This window comes from Toxotes jaculatrix, chromosome 23, assembly GCF_017976425.1.
Source record: "Toxotes jaculatrix isolate fToxJac2 chromosome 23, fToxJac2.pri, whole genome shotgun sequence".
Taxonomy (NCBI): domain Eukaryota; kingdom Metazoa; phylum Chordata; class Actinopteri; family Toxotidae; genus Toxotes; species Toxotes jaculatrix.
In genome coordinates, this window is record NC_054416.1 from 8,436,028 (window position 1) to 8,453,893 (window position 17,866).

The following is a 17,866-nucleotide window of genomic DNA, read 5'->3' on the forward strand; positions in this document are numbered from 1 at the left end:
GCTCCGAAAATATACACTATAGAAACTGACATTGTGTTTGCGTCTCTGAATATCGTTTAAGAAGGTGTATTCATCAATAAGGGGTTTATTTTGAAATATACAACCGGAAACTCTTTGTATATGTCTTCTTCTCGACATGGGTGATTTTCGTCGCGTAACTAACCTAGCGACCGGTGCTTTGGTGGAGTTTGACGTGGCACTCTGCTTTGACTGAGCGCAACAGACAGAGGAGAGGACTCTGCCCAATATCCAGGTAAATACCACTGCGACAGTGTTTACACATGTAGTAAATACAAATATGTAACACAGTCTCCGGGAAATTCTTTATTTTATAGCATTTATGTTTGAAATGAATGTGCTTCTGGTGCGAAGGGAAACTTTGTAGTAATTTCCGCGTAGCTAGCAAGATGTTTTCAGTCAATATGTGAGCTAATCAGCGTTGAACCCTGTGCTGACATGTCAGTGCATTCTTGCGATACGGTATTAAGCTACAAGTCATATGCAAAATATTTTACTACTAAGAGGACAAACGTGTGTGTCCGTTCATATGGATGTGAACTGAAGAGAGGTAGGGATGCTCAGACTTTTAGCCTTCATAACGGTCTTTGACGTGGCAATTCTCGGAAGTGGCAGATCAGGTTAAGTATAGAACTTAACAATTAGCCACGATTATTTATTTTCCTGTATGACTTTTCCTCGGGGTAAAATGTGTTAAATTGCGTTATTATGTAGTACTAAAGGGGTTTCATTGAGCATATTAAGCAGCTGTTGTTTTTGTTGACCCAGCTGGGCCGAAGTTCATCAGCTTGGTATAAAGCATTTCACAAATTGAGAAAGTTTACAGGCTGATAACTTTATTTTTTGTTTTTAATGTAATGTGTCCTAGATGACAGTAAAACCCACAGTCCATTGCGAGTTTGTGGGAAAAACTTAGACAAGTGAAAAGCCACAAGTGGTTTTTTTTTTTTTTTTTTTTTTTTTAATGGCTGACAGCAAAACAGAAACTCGTATTGAAGATAATACTAAAGATAGGCCTGCTTTATCTCTCCATAAGCAACGTCAAAGGTCAGTGTTACACGTGATGATTGTATGAGGGGAAATATCAGTTGTTTTTTGTGTGGTCTGTAAACATACAAACTACATTTATTAAAGAAATACATTTATTAGTAACATAAATAGGGGTTTGTGATACTAACATCAGAAAGACAAGATCCTTATTTAATTTTTCTATTTGTCAAAATTAAGATGACGCACTTAAGTTCCTGTTTTTTTTTTTAATCATGCAAGTTTTAAATTGCATCTTTTCAGCTTCACAGGTTGTCAAAACTCCTTCATCTTGGCATGAGAAGACAGTAACAGTCATCCCATCAAAATGAGTCAACAGGGTTATGTGGCTGCACCCCCCTACTCCCAGGCCCAGCCAGGGATGGGGGGCTACCAAGGTGGATTTGGGAGTGGTCCTACACAGCCCCTCTATGGGCATTATGGGGGACCACCTCAGGCATTCTCCGCTCCACCAACAGGTAAAGTACTTTTGCTCTTGTATTTGGATTGTTTCAGAAACATGGTTGTTAGGCTTTCATTTAACAGGTCTAATCTTGCCACTGGAAACAGAGTGTTTCAGCTCATTCAGTCCTGTGATGCTCTTGCTCCATAACAGCAATAGAAGCTCAAAATTACCAAGCTCTCAGAGGTAAAATCTGATGTTTTGGGTGGACATGAATGTGTTAAAATAACGGCCCTGAAGTGCATGTTTAGCAGAAAAATGGCTCATAACATGTCTTAGTTTGCAGCTGAAGGTTTTTTTGTATGTGCCATTGAGTTAATTTGTGTCTGGCCTTTAAATGATTCATCTACCATGCCACAGTGATAGCACGCATGTTAAGTACCAGTGGCATGAGCAAAGACACAGTAAATTTATTGGCTTTATTTTAAATGTCACTGCACACTGAAGCAAGCTCTATATGCAGTGCACATTTTTGAAGGCTCTAAAAATCCTAGGACAGCACTGCAACCAGGTTTCTTTTTGGATCAACCATTTCAGGCAAAGAGATCTGCTCATGTCCATATCAATGAGCAAAAAGACTCTCTAAGAACCCTGAGCTCACAGACAAAGTCCAGGAACAAAAAAAAGTCATGTTCAGGCCCTTTGGCAAACTTTACTTCATTGGAATATACTGAGGTTTGGAACTAGAATAGATTTACTCCTGGTATAGTGAAGCACACATGGTGTCATTTACTCACTGCAGGTATGATGAAATCACCAGTTTCCTCCTCTGCTGCTGGTATGCCTCCACCTCCAGTGTCCAGTCAGTACAATCCAAGCATCCAGCAGAATGGCGCTCATCCACAAAGGTAACGATTTTGACCAAAAATCAACTGCTTGGAAAGGCTAATCTCTGACACAGATAGGTTATGAATGTGTAAAAGGAGTATTGGGGCTGATTAATGATGATTGGTTAATTTGCTCAGCTGCATAAAGAAAACAATACAGACATTCAGTGATGATATACTACAAAAGGGAAATGAGCGGCAGCTTTAAGCATAAGGCACTTTGTCAAAAATAGACCACACTTTACCTTCTGATCTTGTACTCCTCAGGTACCCTGCTCCACCAGCTGTGTCTGCTGCTTATGGACAACTTCCACAGTCCCCATATAACAGCATGCCCTCACCAGGCCCGCCTGCAGCACAGCAGCTCACCAATCAAATGAATGCTATGAACTTGGGCAGTTATGGTAAGTTTGCTTATAACAAATTTATGCCTACTGCTGATCCTACAGCAGGGTGTGTCATTCATAAAAACAGACATGTGTTCACTGTGTAGTGAAGTATCGCTGGCTTTCAATATTATCTGTCAACAGCCACAGAATCGGTGCCCTAAGGTCTAAATGATAGTGTTGCCTGTGATAGGAAAAACCAGACCTATGATTAATGTACTGTGGCCATGTTCTTCCTCGTGTAGCTCCAGGACCCATGCAGAGCCCTCCTCCACCAACAAGCTCTGTAGCCCAGCAGCCTTTCCAGACACCTCCTCCACCAGCAATGGGCCAGCCACAGATGCCTCCGGCCCCGCAGTCACCCCACATGTCCCAACAAATGAACCCCCAGATGTCTCCGCCACAGTCACCCCCAGCAAGCATGTCAATGGCAGGTCCTCCAATGGCAGGTTCACCAATGGCAGGTCCTCCGATGGCAGGCCCACCAATGGCAGGCATGGGTAGACCTTTCCCTGGGCCACCTCCTCCAGGCCCTGGAGGTTTCCAACAGCCTGGTCCTGGAGCTGCTGGTTCAGTGGGATACCCACAACAAGCAGGTAACTCTAATTCTGTAAACAAAGCATTGAGAGCAGAAAGAAGCATCTTTAAGGGCATATCACTGCTTGTTTTTTTGCAATCAGTTTGTATTAGTAACTTACTCGTAGAGTTGTTGATACATGGTCATTAGTTCAGGGTAAAATATGTCCTGTTTTAATGTATAGGTCAGTTTGGGGGGCACATGACTGGGCCCCAGCCAGGTATGCCAGGGGCCTTCCCCGGAGCGCCAGCTGCACTGGCTGGCCCACCACAGAAGAAACTGGACCCTGACTCTATCCCAAGCATAGTGAGTTGACAACTAATCCTCCTGGGAATGCATACCTTCACATACCAACATACCACATATGTCGCAGAACATTTTCTGTCCTGAACCAGCAGCTTATCAAATCTTCAAAAGGTGTCAGACAAAGGCATGATGAACATTGCATATTTATCTGTCATGTAGTTAGGCTGTCTGTATTAATGAAGTATTCCTTTTAAAACATGGTATTCACCTAACCTAAGTTCTAAGGGATTGTCAGATTGTACTGTAATGCAAAACTTGTCTACTTTAGATCCAAGTCATTGAGGATGACCAAGTGAAACGAGGAGGAAAGGTCTTTAGCACAAACATCAGAGGACAGGTTCCACCTCTGGTCACCTCTGACTTCACAGTGCAGGACCAAGGTAACCCAAAACAACACTTCAAAGTTGAGCACATCAAGTTCAGCAGTTTTTATGTTATTTGTTGTGTATACTTTGTAAGTTAAATGCTTGCAAAAGGTAGATATTTCCTTAAGGACTATTAACACTGATTCACTGGGTCCACACATCTTTCTCTCTATGAAGGTCACTGACCCTTCTTTTTGCTAAATCACAGGCAATGCAAGTCCCAGGTTCATACGCTGCACCACCTACTCCCTACCCTGCACTGCTGATCTGGCCAAACAGTGCCATGTGCCTCTGGCTTCCATCATTAAACCCTTTGCCAGTTTGCCAAAGAATGAGGTAAGTCATGATTTTACATTTAACTAAAAGCCAGTTTCCCCATGTAAAATCACATTTTCTGTTAAATCAACAATACCTAATCACCCGCTTAGATCAGCCAAAAAGAGAGAGATAGACTGGTCAGATTTCTAGCAGCTGAGGAAAAAAAAGGAGTGCTAAAAGTGTAACTCTTGCAGTGGCAAATGCTAATATATGCCAGTGTCACACCCACAGATGGAGGATTCTTTTTGTGTTGGGAAGCATCCATCACTTGAGTGGGCAGGGATGCAGCATTGTGTCCAGAGTTTTGATCATTTTTTTCTCCACTCTATATGTTTATACATCAGTTCATCTTACATCTTGTCAATCAATTTGCACTTTTTGCATCTGATTGCAGACTTTTTTAAGGAAAACAAATCCTACAGAACAGTCATCTTGGCTGTGCCTAATTTCTATAAATGGGAAACAGTGAATGCAAAACCAGGAAGCATTTCTGTCCCCAGAGTGCAATGTGTTCTGGAAATTCTGCACACTGTTATCTCAATAATGACTTAGGAAACTTACTAGAACACTGGTGGTGTGGTGTTTTTCTGCAGTCTAAATTTTGGAGGATTGGTGCATTGTATAGCTTAGCTGTTACGGCAGTTCTTAGGAAGCTCAGGCCTTAATTGAGATGAATTGTTTTGTCTAAAATTTCCTCTTATCTGTATTTTGTTTGCGTTTTAGACTAAAAAAAAATACAATTCACTTTAGTCCATTAGATTTTCCAAAACAGACAAACACCAGATTTATTTCCTCTTTGACAGATGTATTATAGCACTAGAAGTTAATTTGTCCTGTGAATGACCTCCTTTTGGATCATGTGTGGTCCAAGAATCCTGCCTTAGATATTTTCCCCCTGCACTCGCCTTGTCCCAGGCACCAATTGGCCTTTTTAGGCAATGTTAACTTTCTCTCATCTGGCTTTAGGCTAATTAGCTAATGTCAGATCTGCAGGGACCACTGAAGAAGAAAGGACGTTTATACAATAGCAATCAACCCAAAGTGTATTGCACTCTTAGATTTGATTCCACACAGTGCAGCACGGAGCATATTCCCACCAGAAATATATCAGAATGGTACAACTAAATCATTGCTCTAGGTTTATACATAACTCAAAGGAGTATGCTGTTGTGCTTGGATGTTGGATTCATTGTTTTATCATCCAACAGGTTTTGGTCGCTGCACTGGGTAAACAGCCCTAAGTTACTGTAAACACTTTAACTCTCCACCCTTTAAATCCTCAGTCTAATAATAAACCTACTTGCTGCCTTGTCTGGATGTGTTTTGTGGCAGTTGAGGTCATTTGAAGCAAACATTTTCAATTTATGTTGTGTCAAAGCATGCAGAGAGCTTTAAATAAACAGTACTGCATAGAGCTGGGCTATGGTACTCAGTAACAGTGCTGTGGTATATATTAAACAGCTTCACCCTAAGCATCCTTATTCCACAAGAGACAAATGTTCTGTATATGCAGTGTGTATTGTTTGGGTGCCATGGAATAACTGTTGCTTCTGACAAAGCAGAATTTACATAGTTATAAAGCATGTGCAAGAGCATGGTGAATGTTGTATTGCTGAAAGCATGGGAAACATTACAGTGAGTATAGACACCCGAAGCATTCTACAAAAAAGAAATAACCCATGATCCAGACATTGTAAAATAGAAGTGCTTTTCTGTATTCACTGAAGAATTTAGTTTAGTCATCTATTTATTTTTAAGGAACAGTAATTCTTTTTATAAAAATACAAGGGCCTGAATTAATTTGGGAACAGTTGTTAAAAACCTGACCGCAATGTCTTTTGTGTCTGTCTGTGTGTAGACTCCTCTGTATGTTGTGAACCATGGTGAGACAGGCCCCATCCGCTGCAATCGATGCAAGGCCTACATATGTCCCTACATGCAGTTTATCGATGGTGGTCGTCGCTTCCAGTGTGGTTTCTGCAACTGTGTCAATGAAGGTACAGTACTATGCAAAAAAAAAAAAAAAAAAAAAAGTTCTGTCTTCCTAAACATTTTAAGCAGCCAGAAAAAGAAACCTCAACTTTTGAAATCAAAAAGGAAAGTTAAATTTAAATAAGACAATGGGTAAAACAACTCTGAATATATTGTGCACAGTTCTAAATTCAGTTTTATTTCTTACCCCAGTCCCAGTCTTCTATTTCCAACATCTTGACCACATGGGGCGGAGGGTGGACTTCTATGAGAGGCCTGAGCTGTCCTTGGGATCCTATGAGTTTGTAGCCACCCTGGACTACTGCAAGGTACAGGAGGACAACTCAAGATCTGTTGACTGCTATTCAATACACATTGTGCAGATTGCATTAAGCTGAACAGTAGAGATAAGCACTTACATTCAGGAATTGTTTGCTAGGGTAAAGCAGGGTTTATGCAGATTATGTCACCAAAAGTGTCATAAAAGATTTGTCACTTGAAATGGATGGTTCTCACAGTCTGCCTGAAATGATACAAGAGATTAGCATCTACAGGACTGCATTACTCATTTTTCTGAAGGAACTTTTGGCAGTCGCGCTGCATTATTCAGCACGTTGATTATATCAAAGCTGATTGCAGGACAGAAAATGTTCAGCTCAGTTATTTTGAAAACAAAAAAAAAAGACAATTCCAGTCAACGCTGTTTCCCCGTGGAGGCTGTGGCCTGTTGAGAACAGCATTAGAGGGTCAGAGTACGTTGGCAAAGCTGAGTCACTCCACTGGCCTACTTTTCTTCTGTTTATTAAGACTGATAAACACCCTCTGTGGGCCAGCTATTAAACAAAAGCCTGCAAGGTGAGTGTCTTGTCATGGGTTGTAACTGTGGAAACATAACAGTGTCTTCCTGACACCTCTCCTCACAAACAGCATTGCCATTGCCCTCCATTCAGGAATTCATACCTGCCAGTCTCCTCACAGCTACCCCAAGTTATAAGCAAGCCATAGTGGAAACATCTCTGGTATCTGAGAACTAATAACAGAAACTTAAGGTGGAAGACATAACAGTAGATTCCAGGTTCGACTCTCTGTTGATATGCTATGATTAAAACTTAAGTTAAAGTATACAGGACTGAAAAGAAGAATAATTGATAAATGTCATTTTGAAATAAAGCATTTTATGCTGCACGCCCATCAAGCCATGATAGCTTGGAAATATATTTATAATTCATTAATTCATCGAATTCATTACACCTGCTGCTTCTTCTCCCACAGAACAACAAGCCTCCGAATCCTCCTGCCTACATCTTCATGATTGACGTGTCCTATAACAACATTAAAAGTGGCCTGGTCAAACTGATATGTGATGAGCTGAAGACTCTGCTGGAGAAGCTGCCCAGGTACACACACCGTAACTCAGAAAACCACATGCACTCACTCACACTGCACAGAGAGGAATATAATATGTATTATTTGCTACACTAAGTGCATTATATACTTGTAGAGGCCAGGGGGATCACAGCACTTCCGCTATCACCACTTTCCTCATCACATATCCTCAATAAAACTGCATCAGATTCTGTTTAGAACACAAAACTAAATGCTGTTAATTCGGTTCACATCCAACATATGTCTTGCCAAAAAAGGACTTCCCTCAAGTCCTAAACATCAAGCCAACTGGTTGTTCTCATCAGCTGAATATTCTTGCGTGACGTTTTGCAGATGGTGGGTGTGGGTTAAGGCGGGCACCAAGGCTTCCAAAAAGCAGAAATATTATAGTGCATGGATCCAAAACAAACACAAAACAAAACCAAAAAAACAACTTTGTACAGACATCTCTGATATTTGTGGTAACCACTGTTCTGAAAGTGAGCTTTTTGATTTATCGTGAAGGAGAAGATGATTAACTTCACCTGGTTACTCCTAAAATAACTTGGAATCTTTCTTCTCTCTGCTTCATTAGTGCCAGTAACAATATCTCCATATTTGTCTGCTGCCATTACATCATCCTTTAAACACTTAGGAGAAGTGTACTTAAGATAAGCCCCCTCTTCAGCTGCGTTTGAATCTCGGCTTTTGTTTTTACAGGCACTAAATTAAAGACACTGGACATGTGTATTTTTCATGTAACTCTGCAGCATTTGCCAAATTCACTGGAGATACAGCTCGAGTCTGGTTTAAATAAATGCAGATGCAGAACAAGTCTTGCAGTGACATCTTTTAATCACTGTCTGGTGTGAGAAAGAACAAAATAAAATCCATTCTGAATCTGTAATATCCAACAGCACCTGTGGCTAATGTTCATAGAGGAGCCGTGGGATCCCAGTTAACCAGCGGCATATTTTCTGTTCTAAGCCACAGTACACGCTCCATAGTGTGTCTGCGTGATTTAAGAAGAGAGACCTACAAACTGCAGTTGGCAGTGTCAGTAAAGAATGCTTTTAAATTACCATGATGGTGAAGGCTTTTGATGCATGGTTTTGGTTCAGCTTAGCTACTGGTTCCACACCCGAATCCAGAGTCTTCTGGTAAATGTCAGGGAGTTTTTGTGTCTTTATTTCATTAAGTAACACTTAGCTACTAAAGCCAAAAGGTGTTTTTTTTTTTTTTTTTTTAATTTTGTAGTGAGAGAAACAGGAAAAGATAAAAAATGAAAATAGCAGGCATGACTTTTTGTAAACTTATAGCAGTTATTTTCTTCCTTTTTAGTGAATCCACACTTAAGGCACACATCTTTCCATCTTGGAAGGATGTTTATACTTGACTATTTGACATGGATGGGAAATGGACCTTTTAATAGGTGAAAATGGTGCTTGAAAGTCCTGTGCATCTCAAAGATAAACCAGATTCTTGTCCTGTGTTTTCTTTTGCATTAGCGAAGTGCAAGATTCGTTATATTGTTTAAATAACAGCGTCTGTGCTTTACTGTTGTAGAAGAGGGACGTTATTGTGGAGTAGAAATATACATTCTTGTAAACATGACAGGCAGCCACAAACACGGCTCTGACATGTTGGACAAACAGGATTTTATACACAGCACACATCCAGCCATTGTAAATAACATTTGTCCTGACTTACTAGAAACATCCAGTGTTCACAAATGCTTGTTGTCTTGCCCTTACCAGAGAGGAAGGTGTGGAGAGCTCAGCGATTAAGGTCGGATTCGTCACCTACAACAAAGTCCTCCACTTCTACAACGTGAAGAGCGCTTTGGCCCAGCCCCAGATGATGGTGGTTTCAGACACGGCTGAGATGTTCGTCCCGCTGCTTGATGGCTTCCTCGTCAACTACCAGGACTCGAGGGCTGTTATCTACAAGTAAGATCCAGCTCATCATTAGTTTGAGGGAGAACTGTTTATCTTGGAAGCCCCATCGTGTAGGGAAAGAATGAATTAGGCATGTCCTCAAGAGTTCTCTGGAATTTAATCCAGTTTATTTTTATATCACTTGACAGGATACTGTTTCATTTAGCATTGAGGTTAACGTGGCTTCAATTTAACATTTAAAGAACTTAAAGAAGTTAAAAATAATGCATGAGAAAGACAAAATGAATCAATATTGAGGTTTTTACTTGACGTGATAATCCTGTCCCTTTGTCTGCAGCCTCCTGGACCAGATCCCTGACATGTTTGCAGACACCAACGAGAGCGAAACGGTCTTTGCCCCTGTCATCCAGGCCGGCGTGGAGGCATTTAAGGTTAGCCACAGGGTGACATCTGTCAACATGAAGTGGAAGTGTAGGGGCCTACAGCAACCTCCTTGAACCATGCGATTTTTTTTATCTTTATACTCATAAATTCCAATAATGCTGTGTTTGAAAAAGGTCAACTTATTTAAATCTAAACAAAAGACAAATGGCACTGCACCCACCCCCACAAGATTGTTTCAGTTTGTCAAAATATTTCAGATTTATTGCTCACGCCAACTCTGGCATTTACATCTGAACTCATTCAACCTATCAACTCAGTGAAGCAACAAGTTTCTTTTTCCCCCGATATGTTTGTGTTTACTTTGAAGTCCAATAAACTTTCCCAGTGATATGAGGTCAGCGCTTTGGCGCACACTAAAGGAAAAGTTCACACACAGCTTTTAATTGGATGCAGTTGTAATATTACACAATAGCAAATAGCCAGTGACTCCTTGTTTATTTTTTCATGCCTGTTGATGTTCACATTGTTATTATGAATATTTCTTACATCTTTATCTCTTCTGTATCAGTTTATTTGGCAACACAGAGGAGGGCTCTGCAAACAAGTATTATTAAAATAATTTGATCCTATGCAAGATTTGAAGGTTGCACCTCCTGACCTAAGTACTTTTTACTTTAAACAATGCATCAGGATCCTTCCTGATGCAAACACGCTACACACCTTAGTCTGACCTTCTTTTTGAGATGCTTAATCACTTCTGTCTCTCACCGTTTTTTCACCTCCAGGCAGCAGAGTGTAGCGGGAAGCTCTTCATCTTCCACTCCTCCATGCCCACTGCTGAGGCTCCCGGCAAACTGAAAAACAGGGATGACAAAAAGCTGGTCAACACCGAGAAAGAGAAAGTGAGTAGCTTTTTATGTTGAGTGGACTTGAGTGCTGGCAGATGTAGATTGAGTAAACACAGGGGGTAGACCTGGACTCAGTCTGCTTGATGTTATGTTTAAGCTTTGTTTAAAATGTGAGAATGCTACGACAGGGGACTGCTGACTCACCCCTCTGAACTGTCTGTTTTTCCACAGACCCTGTTCCAGCCTCAGAAAGGCGTGTACGAGCAACTGTCGAAGGACTGTGTGGCACAGGGCTGCTGTGTGGATCTCTTCCTCTTTCCCAGCCAGTACGTGGACTTGGCAACCATGGCTGATGTGCCCTCGCACACAGGAGGCTCCGTCTACAAGTACAACAACTTCCAGGTACGCATTCGGCTGTTTGGTTTAGGCCATTCAAAAACACACACTGCACGTTGCAAACCAATGCATACAAGATACAGTAGAAGCCATAATTTAACACAAAGGCAAATGAATTTGCAGCTTAATAAAACCTAGTTGTGTTCACATAATAGCTTTTGCACAGTACCCACAGTCTAATATAGAGCTGTCCCAAAGGAATGGTGCAACAAGCATGGGAAATGGCTCTAAACTGTACAAACACATTACATACTAAGGCAGAGCAGTTCAGTTAAACACACACAGACTAAATCTATACTGAAATACTTCATAAATAACACTGCAATGTGGGTGTTAAACACAAAACACTGTCACTACTACCTATAGTATTTTAACTCTCCACAAAAAAAGAAAACATCTCATTTAATATTCATTTATTTCTTGCTGTTGCTCAAACTGACATTTCAGTAAAACATCTCTCTTGGTTTTAGATGAAATGAATTGCGTTCAGGTGCATTTATAAGCCCCAGTCCTCATGCTTGTCATTGGCATTAGACCAAATAGTGACAATACTGCCATCTGCTGGTTATAGCTTATGCACATACAATACTTGCTTCTCACCCAAATGTACTTTTCCTTGTCAGGTGGAGACAGATGGGGAGCATTTCCTCAGAGACCTAAGGAAAGATGTGCAGAAGAGCATTGGATTTGATGCCATCATGCGCGTTCGTACCAGTACAGGTAAGGAACAATAGCACATTTTAAATTTGCTGTGTAATCACTCAAGATTACCCTTGTACTGTAAGGAGTGGCCTCTCTGTACTTTACACGTTTGTGTCTGTCTGTCTTCAGGCTTCAGAGCCACAGACTTCTTTGGTGCCATCCATATGAACAACACCACAGATATAGAGATGGCAGCTGTGGATTGTGACAAGGCTGTGACTGTTGAGTTCAAGCATGATGACACACTTGGCGAGGAGGCTGGGGCACTCATGCAGGTACGCGTCTTTTAAAAAAGTAAAATGTAAAAATATCTAAATTGCTATCACTGTCCGTCAGGAGTTAAACTCCTGAGGTCTGGCTCTAGCTCACGTTTGCACCTCTTTTCCCAGTGTGCCTTGCTGTACACCACCATCAGCGGCCAGCGACGCCTGCGTATCCACAACCTCAGTCTGAACTGCAGCTCACAGTTGTCAGAGCTGTACATGAGCTGTGAGACCGACTCACTCATCAACTTCTTTGCCAAATCAGGTGACTGCGCTTTTCCATCGAACTGTACTAAAATTCACAGAGATAGTCTCTCCCACACTTGTGGCCTCATTTTGACTTTCACTTAAAGTTTGTACATAAAGCAGAGATTGGTACTCTATAGCCAAACACAGAAATAATGCATTTTTCCTCTCATGGTCGTCAGTGAACAGTCCATTATTTAAGGAGGGAGTCATCCTATGCAGTCAGCTGTCTTAATTTGGAGGTGTAATGCAGTGTCTACATAGCTGCTGCTGATGTGCTGCCGCATCATTTTGACCTTTGGTGAATTCACCCCATGCATCACTTGATGATCTACAAATGCTCACTGACTTATGAGTAAAAGAAGAATGAGTTGTGGAAATAAGGACCACATGTTTCACATAAAGCACAGACGACACTGAGGCGTTCTCTAATCTGCACATAGCAAACCTTAATCACAGTCGTATTACTGACCTTAAGTTGCCTTCTCTCACTGGTCCTGCCACTCTTCAGCTCCTTTGTGTGCTCCTTTCTTCCACTGCCTGATGTCTTCTTTTTTTTTTTTTTTTTAAATCATCCACTCCATCCTTAACTGCCAGTTAGGCCCCTGTGTTCCACTCCTCCCCCTCTCTCGTCTCTTAACTAACCTTTTCTCATGCCCACTCAGCTTACCGTGCCATATTGAATCAGCCTCTAAAGAATGTGAGGGAGATCCTGGTCAACCAGACAGCCCACATGTTGGCCTGCTACAGGAAGAACTGCGCCAGCCCCTCCGCTGCCAGCCAGGTCAGTGCAGGACAGCACCTGCAAAGCACTTTGTTGAATTCAGGATTGTGGATTGATGTGTCTCTAACTAAAGATTTAATAATACTCCAGTCATCTCTTAGAAAGTAAGTAACATTTTTATGCATGTGTCCATATGAAGCTGATCCTGCCTGATGCCATGAAGGTGTTCCCAGTCTACATGAACAGCCTGATGAAAAGTGCTCCCTTGGTGGGCAGCACAGAGCTCTCCACAGACGACAGAGCCCATCAGAGGTTGTCGGTCTTGGCCATGGGGGTGGAGGACACGCAGCTGCTTCTCTACCCGCGCCTCATCCCACTGGTGAGGGTCACTATCACACATACTGCGCTGTAACCTTCTGAGGCGCTCACTTTTCTCTATTCTAGGCATTTTATACATACTTTTTGCAGCTATATTGTTGAGATAAGTTCACTCACACACATTTGCCCCCTGCCGAAGAGTCTCTTAAAATCCAGAGCAGAGATGTTTGGACCTAAAGACGAATCAGAGACATTTTAAGTCAGAATCAGGATCAATTTTGAGTAATATTTTATACATTTGGTGAATAGAGGGTAGTGTGTATTTATATTTTCACAGGTGCTTTGTGAACTCTACCATTTCATTTCATTTTTTTTTTTTAGCACAACATGGATGTTAACAGCGAGGCTCTGCCTTCTCCAGTGCGCTGTTCAGAGGAGCGCCTTGCAGACTCTGGCATGTTCCTGCTGGAGAACGGCCACTCTATGTTTCTGTGGCTGGGCCAAGCAAGCTCACCTGACCTCATCCAAAGCATCTTCAACCTGCCCTCCCTCGCACACCTGCAAGGACAAATGGTCAGAATTCATTAAATAGCACTTCGATCCAAACACATTTATAAACCAAATAAAACAGTATCTGTATTTAGAGATATCAGATGAGAGATTTTCGTACCTCTGTGGTGCCTGGAGGCATTACAGTACGGTGAGAGAATGTCTGGATATTTAGTTGGGCAATATGCCCTGGAGCTAAAAGTCCAGTTTTGAGAAATAGACACTGAATTCATAATAAAATGTCACAATCAGACTATGACTTGATCCATTATGAATCATTTGATCCAAAAAGTAGAACAGCCCCACATGTGTAACCTGTAAAGTGTTCTGCACTGATTGAATCAACAGTAATTTAACATATGTGAAGCTTAAACCAAGTTCAAGGAAAGACATTTATTTTCAAGGCAAAACTCAAACAACACTTCAACATGTGGTTCTGTTACACGCAGGAAGGAGGCAGACAATCAGTACCAGCATTGAAAGGAAAAGTAGAACATTAACAAAAAACTGTTTTTAAGTTGTCGCAGGTTTAGCCTTATACCTGTAGACTAATCAAACTTCTAATTGTGTTTTTCAGGGTGCGCTGCCAGAGCTGGACAACCCATTATCAAAGAAGGTCCGATCCCTCATCAGCGGCCTGCTTGAAAAGAGGCCGAACTCCATGAAGGTAAGAGTGTAAAGCTAGTAACAATCCCCAAATCTATCATGGTTAACAGGTTAAATGCTTGTTGTTTTTTGTGCTGAAAACACAATCAACAAGCAAGACTTAATCAGTCAGTACAAGACAGAACACTTTGGCTGAGGAACAAATTGAAGCCAACTGCCAGCCAGCTTTTAATGACGTCTGCCTCCCCCTAGTGGAGTGAGTATGTAAATACAACAATAGCCCCACAACTGCAACATGAACCTTTTTATTGCCATTTTCCACATAAGGCAGTTGACCAAACCAAAGCACAATTTAAGGATACAGTTTGTGGTACTCAAAATGGATGGATAGGCTACCAAATGTTAGTGAGCTCTGCTGGTACATGTCCTTGCTGCTTGGTGGCCTCAGGCATCATGGCTGGTCAAATATGGAGAAAAATGATTGACCATGCAGTTCAAATCTTTCAATTAAAAAGAAGACATACATACAAAAAATATAATTAGTTAGTTTAGGTAGTTTGTCACCTTAACAATGCATCAAATATTGTGACTGCATTTTAACTGGAACTTTCTTTCCCTGCTCTGCTCAGCTCCTAATCGTGAGGCAGAGGGACAAACCAGAGATTCTGTTCCGTCAGTTCCTAGTGGAGGATAAAGGTCTGCACGGCGGTGCCTCCTACATGGACTTCCTTTGCTACGTTCACCAAGAGATCAGGCAGCTGCTCACTTAACCCCAAACGCTCGTCCTCAGTGTTCCCAACGAGACTGACCTGGGAGAAACATGGCATCTAGTGGACCACACGCAGATCTCACGGGGTCAGTCTCAGTAGGTTCCGTTCGAATCTTAAGGAGGGTCCATAGAAACTTTTTAAGTGTTTTACAGAGACAGAACAGGGAACCAGGGAAAGCCTTTTGAGATTCAACCTCCAGAGTCCACAGCTGCCTTTCCTACATGCCTTTGTCATCTTTTAGTATACACACAGTATGATCTTCAAATAACCACTTGTCACTTGAGGAACTTCCAAGTAAATCTGGAGGAATGAAATGGACAACATATCCAGCCTTTCCCGCACAGATGCTCTGTGTGATGGACTGTGGAGACTGAAATGACATCAGTGCCTGAGGTTGAAATGCATTTTGGCATCAAGCCCTCAGGCTTAAACAATACAACATAGATCTCCACTGCGTGTTCAGTTGATTAAAATGTTTTTTTTTTCCTTTTCACTTTGTAGATTTACAGGGTCTGGATAAGACAAGGGGTTATTTGTGGGCCATACTCTGAAACTCAAATGCCAGTGTTTGTTACTCTCCCAAGAACTATAAGAAATATGTAAAGGAGACTCAGTAACTCAATTTAAAGTCTTAATTTCTTTTTTTAAACAATAAACACAAAGAAATTTCACAGTTTTTAAAATGACTTACAGAGGTTTCTACATTTTAATCACACTTTTGCTGTCCTAGTGGAAAATGAATATTCAAGCTGTGTATCCACAGTACCCGATAATCATCATCATTCATAATTTAGAAGCAGCAGTGCCAAATCAAAAGCCACTGGTTTGCCAGGACTGAAAATTGTTCCTGTCATTCAGTGATTCAGAGCATTTGATTCACAGGTGCCCCCACCAAAAATCAGATTCTTTGACCATTTATGGCTGAGAGTTTATCTTCACAATGTGCAGTGACGCAGAAATGTTCTGTTTTGGTGTTCTGAGAATACAACGAAATGAACACAGCTGCTCTACATAGAGAAAGAGGACCAACGACACGTTTCTCCAGCAGATGAGTCAGATTTGGTGCTAAAGACGGTTGTTTTAGGGATACTTATTTAAATTTACAATGAGGAAGAGGAACGGACTGCTAACGATGCCAAGAGGAATTAAAAAGGGAAGGAGTTACAGGGACCAAATACAAAGCTTTTCTCTCTCACACCAAACAAGTGATTCATTCTGACAAATACTAGCAAACAACCTCCAACAATGTCATATTTTTATGAAAAAGAGTGCCAGCAGATTTTCAGAGAAAAGAGAAAACCTCTGTCAGGACCAACACATCAAACATTGGCTCACTGTTCAACCACCCAAATTCAGTAAAATCTTGTTATGCTAATAATTATAATCTTCATGATAACATGTAACATTTCAGTCATGAGTTCCAGCACAGTTATAGCATCATACTGTATCGCCTTGTGTGTTTTTATAAAGCTTCTGCGTAATTCATGTTCCTCGTTTGATAAATATTGTTCCATCTTGTGTACGTGTGGCCGTCAAAGCTTTTTTGTACATGAAATACACAACTTGTTTTCAACAATCGTACAATCTGCCTTAAGTTGATATAATAGTTGTGAAAAGATATGTTAAAATGTACATGTCCTAGAGGTCTATGGCTGATTTCAATCTATGTGGTTTGTATGCAAACTTATCTCAGGTAATTTGAGTACCTTACTATTTGAAGTTGGAAGCAGTGATTTGAATTGAACTGGAAAGATGGGCTTGGTGTGCCATGTACATTTATTCCAACCCTAAACAAACTTTTGTCTAATTAAATCCTTGACTCTGACTTTTTTTTATTTTTTTGACGCCTATACTTAATTAGCAATTAAGTTAAGCTAGAGGCCGTCAGCCGTCAGACATACACAACACTTATATCATGACCTCTGTGGATGTGGAGTTTAATTTGATCCAGACCAGGTGGCAAAAAGGATTTCGGTCTCAGTGTGTGTTTTATCCTCTTGTCGCCATGAGGGGGCATCAGATGACTGAAAAGAACAATATACTATTGGATTCACTACATGCGCTTTCTTTTCTAGATAATAAACTTGGAGGAACATACAAAAACATCTCTGAATAAATAATCTGGTCTGTCTGAGCAACTGTCCAGACGAATCTCATCATGAAGGATTTCATTTCAATCAAACGGACTAATTTAACGTGCACTATTAGAAGAACTGTACAGCAAAAGAAGAAGAGCTGCCGGATTAGAGTAGTATTGTGATATCTGAAGTAACATTTGGTTAAAACATTTACTTCATTGTATTAAGTTTTTTCAGTGTGAATTGCAGAATTTGCCAGCTTGAAATCGATACTGTGTATGGACCATCACAGCACTATAAGACATCCTCTCTCTAAGATAACACAAATTTAAAAGTTTGCGGTGCATATTTTATTTTCTCATCTGACTCTGAAGCTCTGGATGGTATTTACAGAGGAAATGTAAAAATGCCTTATCATTTTCAGAAAGTAGGAAGTCTCTGCATCCACTGGGATGTTTTCAA

The 17,866-nt window shown here is 41.0% G+C and overlaps 1 protein-coding gene across 1 annotated transcript; it reads left to right on the top strand.

Annotated features, from left to right (window-relative positions):
- Positions 1-176: 176 nt before the first annotated feature.
- sec24d (SEC24 homolog D, COPII coat complex component) lies at positions 177-17,151 on the top strand. Its single transcript, XM_041031386.1, has 23 exons — positions 177-253; positions 1,309-1,523; positions 2,250-2,355; positions 2,602-2,738; positions 2,966-3,316; positions 3,482-3,603; positions 3,872-3,983; positions 4,177-4,304; positions 6,145-6,283; positions 6,471-6,586; positions 7,530-7,654; positions 9,380-9,571; positions 9,858-9,951; positions 10,690-10,806; positions 10,984-11,154; positions 11,772-11,868; positions 11,980-12,125; positions 12,240-12,378; positions 13,025-13,143; positions 13,283-13,462; positions 13,783-13,974; positions 14,528-14,617; positions 15,186-17,151. Exons 2-23 carry the CDS (start codon positions 1,373-1,375, stop codon positions 15,324-15,326), a joined length of 3,165 nt encoding a protein of 1,054 aa, XP_040887320.1. The 5' UTR covers positions 177-253; positions 1,309-1,372; the 3' UTR covers positions 15,327-17,151.
- The last annotated feature ends 715 nt before the right edge of the window (positions 17,152-17,866 follow it).